The sequence below is a fragment of the Lycium ferocissimum genome, chromosome 5 (genome assembly GCF_029784015.1).
Source record: "Lycium ferocissimum isolate CSIRO_LF1 chromosome 5, AGI_CSIRO_Lferr_CH_V1, whole genome shotgun sequence".
NCBI classification, from domain to species: Eukaryota; Viridiplantae; Streptophyta; class Magnoliopsida; order Solanales; family Solanaceae; genus Lycium; species Lycium ferocissimum.
This window is the reverse complement of record NC_081346.1, coordinates 54,484,461-54,497,887: the sequence shown is the minus strand read 5'-3', so window position 1 is coordinate 54,497,887 and position 13,427 is coordinate 54,484,461. Positions and strand designations below refer to the sequence as shown.

Sequence of the window (13,427 nt, the reverse complement as noted above, 5' to 3'; positions counted from 1 at the left end):
TAATGCTTTTCTATTTTCAAAGGTAATAGGTACTTGAAATTAAAACTTTTCCATGGAAAGGTCCCCTCTCCACTTTCTGCATCTCAGAGGAATGTTGATTTAGTTTCTACAGGATTAATGTTTGGAGTAGGATTCGATTTTCTGATAGCAATCAATTTCTTAGTTGTTCGCCGCGAAAAGTATCCAGAATTCTCATTTATTCCGCAAACACAAAATACTATCGTTTTTACGTGTAGGTTGTATCAACTTTCCTAACAATCTAACTTATGTCCAAATTAATATTTTCTCTGTATCAATCTGGCATGAGGTATTTGATGGAACACAACAACGATAACAACATATCTAGTGTAATAGAATCTTTTTTATTTAATTGAACACGAAGTTTACAATATATTTGCTTTTTTAAATTTATACTTTAAGATAAGCCATGGATATTACGAGACGATAATCCAGGGATTTTAAGAGGGTATTACATTTTAAAAAAGATATAAAATTTTATAGTGACATCAACTTGGCGAACTAAAGATAATTAGTTACATTTTTTTATGGAGTAAATTGTTTTATAATTACAATGGCATCAAAGAGATGCATAGTTACAAAAGAGGAGGAGATATCAACTCATCTTAGCTATAATGTTTTTTTATTTCTTTTGCCTTTTGGGACTTGGGTAATTAGAATTAAAGGAAGAAAAGTCATTAATGTAATATAAAAAAGAAACATGTTTTTTGCTTTTGGGTAATTAGAATTATAGCAGAAAAAAGATTTAGAATAATATAAAAAGGAAAGTTAAAAGGCTGCTTTAGAGAGAAAAAAAAAAAAAAAAAAAAAAAAAAAAAAACGTGCAGGAGCTTGGGTTTGATCCCGAGACCTTGAGTAAATAAACACAGACCTTAACTAGTTCTCCACTCGGCCTGGTTTGACCATGTGTTCCTTCAGTTAATATTAGATATATTTTCAGAATTATACACATAATATATCGAGTTTAGTCGAGTAATCATGTGTTCACGTGACCCATATTTTATACGTAAATTCGCCTCTGGATATTACTTCCTTCGATTCATATTATATGGTGTTTTAGATTTTACAAATTATTTAACATAAATAATTTTTTACATAATCAAGATTCGAGAAGATATTAGTTTTCTTTTCCAATTTACTCTTATTTAGATTAGTGAGCTTTACGTAACCAAGAAATTATATTAAATACTCCCTCTGTTTATTTTTACTTGTTTACTATTGACTTTGCACGCCCTTTAAAGAATAATGAAATGTATATTTTACCATAATATTCATATCAATTGGTGTGTAGGCTCAATAGACTTGTGAAATGTTTTGAAAATGAGGAATTAATGTTGAGTGTAAAGCAAGAAAAAAAGATATGCTAAAATAGGCAAATAAAAGCGATTTTTTTTTTTAATATAGTGAACAAGTAAAAAAATGAATAAAGGGAGTAATTAAGTATTATTTATTCAAGGGACATATGTTTCCAATGCTTTGTTAACCGCTGATTTTGATGATCTATACTTTATTTTCCAGTACTCATTACGTCATCTTTCTTAGAAAGATGTAAACTTTGATGAAGGGCAATTTAGTGAAAATACATGTTACTTTTAAGGGATAAGTGAATTTCTCAAGGGGTTGCTCAAATATAAAATACTTTGGGCGTAGATGTTGGACAGTATTTCCTCCGTTTATTTTTATTTGTCATGTATTAATTTGAAAGACGCTTATTAAGGAGTCAAAAATACTCCATCTGTCTCATATTAGTTGTCCACATTACTAAACATATGCGTCCCAAAATACTTGTGCATTTACAAAACTAATTAGATAGAATTAATTAAAATTTTCCTATTGTGCCTTTAGCATTAATTGTTTTTTAAAGCAATCAATATTGATTAGGGTGCAATTTATTGGAGAGCTAAGGACAATGTAGTAAAAATATGCTTTTATTTATTATTTCTTATAGGACGTGTAAATAGGAAAGTGGACAAGTAATATGGGACGGATGGAATAAAATGGTAATTTTACTATATCACCCCTAATTATTACTAAGTCATATAATGATTGAAATCAATAAAAGATAATTTAAAAGCTGTGAAACCAATAAGAATTCATTGAACTTTCCAACCCAATATTTAATAATAAAGGTAAAATAAGTATAAAATAGTAAATTATCTCTTGATTTTTCAAATTGACCAAGTAAAAATGGATAACTGTTTTTAGTGTACATGACAAGTAAAAATGGACTGAGCGAGTATTGGTATTAAGTTTAATATCATCAATCAAAGATTACCTCATTTATTGCTTTTTGCATGTAGCTGATCTCGAATAATACATTATACGATATTTATTTTTCCTTATATGAACAATTCAAATATTCTATCAAGAACTTAATGTCAAGATTATCCTTACTAGGGCTGTTAATTAAACGGATGAATTAATGTTTCTTCTTCTCTTTCTCCTTTTACACTCTTAACATAAAACCAACACCTGCCCACAATTTCAGTTTCATTCGAAAACAAGAAAACATTGAATGTGTTCTTTAATTAATATGCTCTTGAGTACGAGTAGTTTAGATCTAGGTGAAATCGGCCAGTACGAACTGTCCAATGAAATCAAAAGGAAAGAAAAAGAATAAAATAATGTCCTTGGTTGACAGCGAGATCTGTATACTTCATAAAAGTAGGTAGTGATGAACAAGGGATTCAGAATACTGTACAATTCGGACCAACTCTTCTATTACCGTCAAACCTCTCTATAATTGCCATTCGTTATAATAACATTTCAGTAGAACAGCCTAATTTTTTTCGGATTAGATTTTTCATGTTATATTTTACTCCTTTATAACAGCAGTGACATTCATTGTAGCGGTACACTATTTATACAATTACCTCTCTATAACGGGCATACTCAAATATTGTGTCATAATATTTTATAAGAATATATTATGTATACAAGATATTAAAATATTTATGATAATCATCATTAATGTCATGCACATAGTAAATTTCAAGTACGAATATCTAAAAGAAAAAAAAAAAATTATAGCCCAAATCCCATCTCATAAAACCAATCAAGCAAAGGATGCTACCATTTACATGGAGTTTGACGCAACGCTTCCAATCCTTGAAACTTACAATGATGAAGAGATTATTGCACGAGTCATTGGAGTGAAAGAATAAGAGATATGGATGTAGACGGTGACAATGAAAGTGCTGATGAAGAGCCTCAACCTACTGATACTTGGGGTGAGATAGAAGAGTCAATGGTTAAGCTCTTAGACAAAAGCCAACGTTATATGTATATTTTTGTTTCAACTTTCAGAAAAATCTCAATTTGGCTATTTGGATATATTTTAGTACTATTATTGCTTGATAAAAAAGAAGCTCTTAGACAACCTTCAATGGAAAGCTATTGAATTCCCTTTTGTTGAAAGTTTGGACTAAAATCTAAGTCAGTTCAAGCATTATATTATCACAAAAGACCGAAAATTACGAAACAACCTACAATTGTAGAATTCTTACAACAAACTTTAAATATTAAAACTTTTAATTAATTTCAAATACATGTGTTCCTTAGATTATAATATGTTATCGGTATGGTACAACTAGTTATGAATTTAAGAGTAATTTATTAGTCTTTGAATTTTTAATTAATGAAATATGAAATCAATTAAGATTTTAAAATTAACAAGCATTTCTTTTCATTTATAACATAAAAGGTACAGAAAAATAGTTTTTTTGCGTATTTTTATTTATAATAGCTAAATAAGATTTGAACACGAAATGTCAGTATACATACATAACAAAGACCTCACTCTAGCAGTCATGAAATTCTCGGACAAACGCTGTCATTATAGAGAGGTTTGATTGTATATGTTAATGTTAATATGTTATTGGATCTATATAAATTGATAAAATCTACATATACTAAAAAGCTCTTCTAGGTTCTAATGTTTGATGTGATATTGGCTCTACATAACTTTTTGATAATATAAGCATATTAAAAGTAGGGGGAATACATTCTTAAATTTCAATTAATTTTATTTAGATATTTAAATTACGGTATGTTTCAATTGAGCACAAAGTTTTGAACACATGATAAAGTGTTCATATTAAATACTTCCAACTTAAATTGTAAAATTTGTTTTGCACGTGTTAGCAAGAACTTATTCGATAAATAACTAAGATAGCTACATAAAAATATCACTTATTTTAATTATACATATTAACTTCAATTAAAACAAAATTCTAAAATTTACTATTTATTGAAACTTGGGCGTATAGTTAAAGACAGGTGATTATGGTTAACATAAGTAAACTATGATGATTTCCTTCCCCTTTTTTCTCGACAATGCAGATTCTTGAATATACTTCTGTGCAAGTGGACTAGTACAAGCCTATAAATGGGCGACACTTGACATTACTATTTCTTCGAAAGAAATCATCACGCAGAAGTAATTATATGTGCATGGAAGACACGTGTAGGTCCTACAGAACAGAATACCTTGACCTATAAGTCAAAACCATTAGACCAAAAGAGGGACACAGACAGGTCACAGCTTTTACGCTGGCCGAAAGCTGCCATGTCCACCTTACATCAGCCATATTCATTATGGAAATTAGCTTTTGTATCAAACTAAGGACCCGTTTGGTCACGAGAATTATTCGCTTTTTTCCGATTTTTTTTTTTTTTTACTTTTTTTATTTTATGGTGTTTGATTATAAAAATTTTAAATACAAATTAAAGTTATATTTGAAATTTGAAAAATAATCAAAATTTTATTTTTCACTTTTTTCATTTTCTGTTTGGACCATTACTTTTGATTTTCTGTTTTCAAGTGAATTTTTTTTTGTTTTCTATGGCCAAACGCCTATCAATATTATTAACTCTCTCCATCAGAAATTATTTATTGTGATTTTAAAGAAAAATTATCTCAATTTTTTTTTTGTAACTAATTATAAATTATTTATTATTTTAGAAATTCAAAATGAAATTATTTAATTACGTTGCTTCATTTTATTTTTGTAGTAATTGTTTTGAAAACTACAAACACCAGGTTGTACATTAAAATGAGTAAATTCTCTAAAAAGTCATCCATATATTGAGAATTGTCTACTAGTATCACTTTTATTTCTTTTTAGACTAGAATACCCAACTATTGCTATTTGGCTCAGATCAGAATATACTAAAAAGATTATTTTACTTACTACTCCTCCCGTCTAAAAAGATTATTTTTAGACCCTTAGATTTTTCAAACATTTGGTCAATTTTTTAAGTGAAAAATTCTTTTTTCACTCATGAAACTTCAATTTCCTTCAAGTGAAATACATATACAAACATATCAAAACTACTTTATTTATGTCCAAACGCCTACTAAAATTACTTTAAAGTATGATAAAAATATTTTTTGCAAATTTGTGCCTATAATCAAACAGATACTTATAAAACAAAAACAGAGAAAGCACACCGAGTTTTGTCAAGTGGCCAACTGCCATGAATGGGCGTTGGCTGTCAATTATGAAAGGGACTTGTCTTTCTATTTGGTTTGGTGAATCTATAAGAGAGTAAATGGTATTTGACGTTTTGAATATTTTTGTCTTCAAGTCCTTTAAATATATTATTTCTTTTAATCCATTAAAAAAAAAATTGTAAAGCAACTCAGCAGTCAAAGCTGAATTCAGTAGCAAAAATATGATTTGATTCTAAGGCTATCAGTTTCGCTTCAACTTCGTTCGCATTTTGTGAACCAACTTAGGCATATTTCAAGCTGTTTTTGAATAAATTTTGAGAGGACGAAATTTAAACTCTATCAATATTTAAAGAAGTGTAGGAATAAAGAAAAAATTAAAACATTTCATTAAAAAAAATAAAATATATATATATATATATATATAAGAGGTTAGAGGTTGAATATTCATGTGCGTTAAGGGCCCTGAGTCCTGACGAAATTAAGAAGTGTTAGATGTCAAATGGAGTCGTTTATATTATTTATATATTCGTGTTTTATTGAGAATTATATGCACTTAGTTATAGGTGATACGGCTTCACGCAAAGTAAACTAGCTCCTGCAAATTGAATCAGTTTGTAACTGAATTAAGTTGAAATGAAAAGGAGGAAATTGTTGAAAATGCGATATGTTCAACTATAGCTAACGCACTCAAAACACAGAGATCAACTATTTCTATATACCATTAACCAACCATTACGAGTGTCAATGGTACAGTTTGGGTGGTTATTTTATAAAATTTATACCATATCAATTTTTCGATTATTTCAATTTGTAGAACCAAAATTTGACTTCCCGAAATCATCCCATCATCTTGGTTTCTCTTCGATATCGGTACGGTTCGATTAATTTCGATTTTATTTTAAACAAAACTAAACATGTCATCATCACTAATAAAAGTTAAACACACAATATCATGCATACTTCTATAGGACTTTTTGGCAAAAAATTTAGACATTTTTACTTTTTAAAAGGCGATCAATCAAGAAAACATGAAATACGACAAGAATAAAGATTGATGCCACTATATATTCTACGGTAGTGTAAAACAATATTAAGAAAAGATAAAAAGTATAACTTATATCGCACGAGGGGGCAAAAATCAATCAAGATGGGATTCAAGAACCGAGACTACTAAGATTAAATATACAATTAGAGAAATTTAAAATCATATGCGAGGAAAAATTTCTAATACTTTGTAGCTTTCTATCCAAGATCATTGGAATAACTTGTAGCTTACAAGCCAGTTATTACTCGAGATGCTGAACTAATTTAATTTTAATAGAAGTAATATAATAAGTTTCAGAATTGGAGCTTAGGTGTTAATTATTTAAGACAAAATTTTTAGTATTTTATTATATTTAAATCTAATATATAGAATATATTTTACACATAAAAATTTATTCGGTACGGTTCGGTATTTTTCTATAAAACTAAAAACCAATCCAATTATTCAATACGTTTATAAATTTTTATAAAAATTGTCGGTTTTATTAAAGGAAACCTAAAAATTGGTTCGGTACGGGTTAAATCGGTTTTTTGAAAACCATTGACACCCCTACCAACCATACGACCCCTAGTACGAGTACACCCTCCGTCCCAAATTCTATTGTAATTTTCGCTTGAGAATAGTTAATTAATCTTTAAAATTAAATTGGATTAAATTAACTTAATATTTTGAGATTAAAATTTAGATATTAAAAAACTATAAGAATAGTTAGTACTCATTAGTTAAAATACAATATTCTCATTTCAATATGATGAAAAATATTTATTCTAAAATGTTGGTCAAAGTTTAATATTGAACATCGAAAAGCAAAAAGTATCACATAAATTACGGTAGAAGGAATCAAATATGTGAAAATAAGAATAAAATTTTATTGTACTTTTACTTTGTTGGTGAAGGTTCGAACCCCACGTTATAATCCCCTTCCCCACTTCTCCTTCTCCTACCCCTTATGTAATAAAAAAATTAAAAAAATGAAGAAGTTGATGTCCACTTTTGTTTGTACAGTTTAAAAAATTAAAAGATAATTTACCAATTCATACCTATTTTAATTTTATTATTAAATACTCCTTCTATTCATTTTTACTTGTTCACTATACTAAAAATATATTCTCACTTTTACTTATCATTTTAAGTACATCACAAGAAGAACATACCAGGCGTATTATTTTCATATTTTACCCTTTTATCACCCATCTTTTACCACCTTGCAAAAAAAGGGGGATAAAACAAGAAAAGACAACCCCCGTAAAATTTTAGAAACCCAAATCCGCCCCTTGTTTCTTGTTAATCCAAACACTATATAAATCATCTCAACTCTCTCATTTTCATCACATTCACAACCAAAAAAACGAAACAAACATTTCATATATTATTCATCATCATCATCATCATCATCATCACCTTCAAAATGGACTTCAAGATCGGTGCAATAGACACATGTAAGCCTTTAAACAACGACGTAGCAAACTTACCAACAACTAACGCCGTTACAATGCAAACCCCCACCGTCCCCTTATTCAACTCTCCTGACTCAACACTCGGCCGTCATCTCGCTCGCCGTTTAGTCCAAATCGGAATCACAGACGTTTTCTCCGTTCCTGGCGACTTCAACTTAACACTTCTCGATCATCTCGTAGCTGAACCGGAACTTAATCTCATAGGTTAGTTGTAACGAACTAAATGAGTGTTCACCAACGATTCAGTAATATTAGTGGCCTAAAGTCAAATTTCAAAAATCCTTAAAAAAAAGAACTTTCGTACGTATTTTTTTATTCAAAGTCTACTTGTCTAAATTTTTCATGTGCATAGTTATGAATAATTATTCAATAATAGGCTGTTGTAATGAGCTAAATGCTGGTTATGCTCCTCATGGTCTGGAACGGAATATAATTAGTGGCCTAAAGTCAAATTTAAATGATAAACCTTAAATTTTTTCCTTCAAAAAAAGATTCATACGTATTTTTTATCTGAAGTCTACTTTTTTTTTAACTTTTTGAATAATTGTTTTATAATAGGTTGTTGTAATGAACTACAGTACATGCTAGATATGCCCCTCATGTTCAAGGCGACTCAATATTATTAGTTGCCTAAAGTCGAATTTGAATGAGAGGCCTTAAAAAGAATTTCTCAAAAAAAAAAGAAAAACAAATTCATATATATTTTTTTATTTGAAGTTCATTTTTCTAACTTTTTGATATGCAAACTTATAAATAATTGTTTTATAATATGTTTTTGTAATGAGGTACTAAATGGGGATATGCCCCTGATGTTTAGGGGCGGCTTAATGTTATTAGTGGCCTAAAGTTAAATTTGAATGAGAAGCCTTCCATTTTTTTAAAAAAAAAATCACTTTCATTCATATTTTATATTTGAAGTCTACTTTTCTAACTTTTTGAATAATTGTTTTATAATAGGTTGTTGTAATGAGCTAAATGCTGGATATGCTGCTGATGGTTATGCTAGGGCACGGGGTGTTGGTGCTTGTGTTGTTACTTTTACTGTTGGTGGACTTAGTGTTTTGAATGCTATAGCTGGTGCTTATAGTGAGAATCTTCCGTTAATATGTATTGTTGGTGGACCTAATTCGAATGATCATGGGACCAATAGGATCCTTCATCATACTATTGGGTTGCCTGATTTTAGTCAGGAGCTTCGTTGCTTTCAAACTGTCACTTGCCACCAGGTATTTTCAACTTCTAGTACTCATTCTGTTATAATTTGTTTGTCTTACCTACTATTTCGACAATCAAAGGATATTTTCTTTGATCATAATTTTTCAAAATACTTTCTAAATATTTCGAATAGTTAACTATTGTGATTTATATGTATTTTTTATGTAGTTTCTAAATATGTAAATTTCATCTAAACAAATTAAAGATTCTATGTTTGAATTCGCATCGAATATTGGTTAGTTACTTAGTTTGATCCTCGTAATCCGAATCAAGACATATAAGTTGAAAGAGAGGGAGTACTTATTTTCCCGGTTTTGTATGACACTATTGTTTGATTTATAATGTTTTTCTAGCCGTGGAGTTGTTGGAATTTCTCTGCTCTTAACTAAAGATCTAGGATTTGAGCTCTAGTTTCAAGCCATAGAAAAGGAGAATCTTTCTGCATGGAGCGCTCTGCACCTTAGTAGGCTTATTTGGCGCGAGTCTAGATTAGTCGGGACAGTGGGTTAAAAAAAAGGGATAGAACAATATCTCTTTAACTACAATCGATTCTGGTTTTCTTAATTATAAAAAATTATTATTCACTTTTTGTGGGATGGAGGGAATACTAGTTTATTTCAAGGTATATAGATACATTTGATATTTGGTTGAATTTTTATATGATAATATGTTTTATGAGTTTTTCAGGCTGTAGTGAATAATTTGGAGGACGCACATGAACTGATTGACACTGCAATTTCCACATCTTTGAAAGAGAGTAAACCGGTGTATATAAGCATAGGCTGTAATTTGCCGGGGATTCCACACCCTACTTTCAGTCGTGATCCAGTTCCATTTGTCCTCTCTCCCAGGTGCTAATATATTCTTGAGCCTTCAGTTATTGTTTAAACGATTTGTTTTTTGAGTTTTATGATTGTAGACTCTGTTTCTTCATGTTGAAGTCATTTAAATAGATAAACATATATTTTTTTTTTCGAACTGTATAGAAATATGTAGTGTGTTGGCGATGCTGTTTTGCTAGTCGTTTATGGATCCAGGATTTAAAAGGTTGTGGATGCATCTCTTGTTGCATACTACTAACTTTTAGGGTTTTTTTTTTTTCATTTTTGGCCCGTCTGCCAAAATTAATTACAGCACTAGTCAAAACATACCAAACATATGCACTAATCATGTATACGATATGTATATTTATATTTGATACAAAAGACATATACATTTCCCGGCTATAGAGGTCCAAATATGTAATTATCCCTAGCTTTTATTCTATTTAAGAAACATTTAGATGCATATTGTAAGCTAAGGCCAAATCTTGAACGGTTGATGCATGTACATTCACTCTCCTTATATGCTGTATATCTACTCTGTTTATGTGTTAGAGTTGCTTATTTTGGTGTCTTTTTTATGGATATAGATTAAGTAATACAATGGGTTTGGAAGCAGCAGTGGAAGCAGCAGCCGAGTTCTTGAACAAAGCAGTAAAGCCAGTGCTTGTTGCAGGGCCAAAAATGCGGGTTGCAAAGGCATGTGATGCTTTTGTTGAGTTGGCTGATGGCTGTGGTTATGCGGTCGCAGGGATGCCATCCGCTAAAGGCTTTGTTCCGGAACACCATCCGCATTTTATCGGAACTTACTGGGGTGCGGTGAGCACGGCGTTCTGTGCTGAAATTGTGGAGTCTGCTGATGCGTACTTGTTTGCTGGACCTATTTTTAACGACTATAGCTCTGTTGGTTATTCCCTGCTTCTCAAGAAAGAGAAAGCGATCATTGTCCAGCCTGATCGTGTGACGGTCGGGAATGGACCTGCGTTCGGTTGTGTTCTGATGAGGGACTTCCTTTCTGCATTAGCAAAGAGATTAAAGCATAATCCAACTTCTTATGAGAATTATCACAGGATTTATGTTCCTGAAGGACATCCTCTCAAATGTGAGCCTAAGGAGGCATTGAGGGTTAATGTTTTATTTCAGCACATTCAGAATATGTTGTCTGGTGACAGTGCTGTGATTGCTGAAACGGGGGACTCGTGGTTTAATTGTCAGAAGCTGAAATTGCCACAAGGATGCGGGTGAGAACCAAACAAATTACTGCAAACCTGTAAAATCTTTTTCCATGATCATAATAATGAGTTCTGTTGTTCTTGGGTGTCTTTCAGCTATGAGTTCCAAATGCAGTATGGATCCATCGGTTGGTCTGTTGGTGCAACTCTTGGTTATGCACAAGCTGCACCTGAAAAGCGGGTGATTGCGTGCATCGGTGATGGTAGCTTTCAGGTAAATAGACTCTGTTTGAATTAAATAGAGGAGAATTATTCGGCGTGTCTAATCCAAGTTTATGGCAAATTAAATACTTGCAGGTGACTGCTCAGGATGTTTCGACAATGCTGAGGTACGGGCAAAGGACCATTATCTTCTTGATAAACAACGGTGGTTATACAATTGAAGTTGAGATCCATGATGGACCTTACAATGTGATCAAGAATTGGAACTACACTGGATTAGTCGATGCAATCCATAATGGAGAAGGAAAATGTTGGACAACTAAGGTGAGTGAAAGTTCAAATTTTCAATCATCGCCTTTGAATGTTGAGTCAACCGATTCATCGATCTAATGGAAAATATTGCACGTCTCTATTCTACATAGGTTTTTTGTGAAGAGGAGCTGGTGGAAGCAATTGAAACGGCGAATGGAGCCAAGAAAGATTGCTTATGTTTCATTGAAGTGATTGCCCACAAAGATGACACTAGCAAAGAGCTACTTGAATGGGGTTCTAGGGTCTCAGCAGCTAATAGTCGTCCACCAAACCCACAGTAAAATCTCTAGTGGTTCAAGAGAATGTATTTACTTAATTTACTGAAAAAATGTCTTGCAACTATATGTTGTCATGTTTAGTTTCTGAGTTCCAAGTTTTCCACTAAGTATTGCCTGCTATGATATGTAGTACATTTGTAATTTTGTCGCTTCTTTTTGCAAGCTTGTTCATTTAATGGCTTTTCCTTTGGCACTCTTTTTACTCTGTTTTCCAGTAGCAACAACAAAACCATTTTTTGATATCTGCGTATTCTACAAGGCTAGTGAGTTCGAAGCTCCATAGACTATGGGTCTGTTTTTTCCACTTATTTTCCATAGCAGGCGTGACTTATATTTGCTTACCAATAATTTTACGTTTTAACCAAACATGTTATCATGTTATTCGATTAACGTATTATTCAATATTCGATTGATTGGTTTGAGATTATCAATAAAAAAGATTTGTCTAAGCTACTTCGTTTCTTTTTGTCTAAGCTACTTCGTCTCTTTTTGTCCAAGATGCTTATCTTTTTGTCTAACTTCGTTTTTCTGTGTGAGTTTTGGAAATATCCCCATTCATAGATCCGAGATCTACATCTATGAATTGAAAGGTCCAAATGATCAATTATGTGAATTCTCACTTCTCCATTTAAGCCCAATTCGTGTCATTATCATGTTAAATTAAAAAAAAACTAATATAAAAAATGATAATAATACTTATTAAAATTTTTCTAAAGATTAAAATTTAGTACATATTCTCAATTAGTAGACATTACTCCCTCCGTTTCCAAAAGAGTGTTCACTTTGCGTGTATTTTTTGGTTAAAAAAGAGTGTTCACTTACCGAATCAAGAAAGAATTAAACTTATTTTTTTTTCAGATTTGCCGTTAGTAAGTGTAAGTGATTAAATCCAATACCTATTTAATTAAAACTATTTAGTTAAATTATCTACTTTTGTTTAAGAGCAAGTATTTTTTTAAAGCGGTGTGCTTAGCTAAGTGGACACTCTTTTTGAACCGGTGGGAGTACCTATATAAATTTTGTTCTTTTATTATGCCCAGTCTTTTAAGTCTTCGCTGATTCCAACAAAAAGTTATGTCCACCAGTCAAAAGGAAAAAAATTGTTGCCTTTTGCCAATCCAATTTCACATGGATGATAGTCCTTTGTATACCTGTGAATGACTTGGTAATTGGTAACATAATTCTTGGTCCAGCATACTTCTTAGAAATGACTTGCCCCGGTTGAAATCTATTTGACACGAATCCTGGATTTGAGAACTTGGATCCTACTACGGTTAATAACTTGATGGGAATAATTCTTCATACCAATGGTCATTTTTTGGGAAAAAGAAAACAAAAGAGATCAAAATGTTATACCATCTCTAATCTAGGTGTATACGGTAAAAACCGATACAACTTGTATCCGGTAAAAACCGGGGTAAAGTTTAGAGCC

General features: G+C 31.3%; 1 protein-coding gene across 1 annotated transcript; it reads left to right on the top strand.

Annotated features, from left to right (window-relative positions):
• Positions 1 to 7,840: 7,840 nt before the first annotated feature.
• On the top strand, positions 7,841 to 12,200 carry LOC132056907 (pyruvate decarboxylase 1). Its single transcript, XM_059449305.1, has 7 exons — positions 7,841 to 8,179; positions 8,933 to 9,201; positions 9,878 to 10,041; positions 10,602 to 11,252; positions 11,340 to 11,457; positions 11,541 to 11,729; positions 11,828 to 12,200. Exons 1-7 carry the CDS (start codon positions 7,927 to 7,929, stop codon positions 11,996 to 11,998), a joined length of 1,815 nt encoding a protein of 604 aa, XP_059305288.1. The 5' UTR covers positions 7,841 to 7,926; the 3' UTR covers positions 11,999 to 12,200.
• Positions 12,201 to 13,427: the final 1,227 nt, after the last annotated feature.

Bases quoted from the DNA above. Each gene is read 5' to 3' on its own strand.
- LOC132056907 (XM_059449305.1), top strand. From the start codon at position 7,927: ATGGACTTCAAGATCGGTGCAATAGACACATGTAAGCCTTTAAACAAC. The intron at 8,180-8,932 runs GTTAGTTGTAAC...GTTTTATAATAG, and splicing joins ACCGGAACTTAATCTCATAG to GTTGTTGTAATGAGCTAAAT. The intron at 9,202-9,877 runs GTATTTTCAACT...TGAGTTTTTCAG, and splicing joins AAACTGTCACTTGCCACCAG to GCTGTAGTGAATAATTTGGA.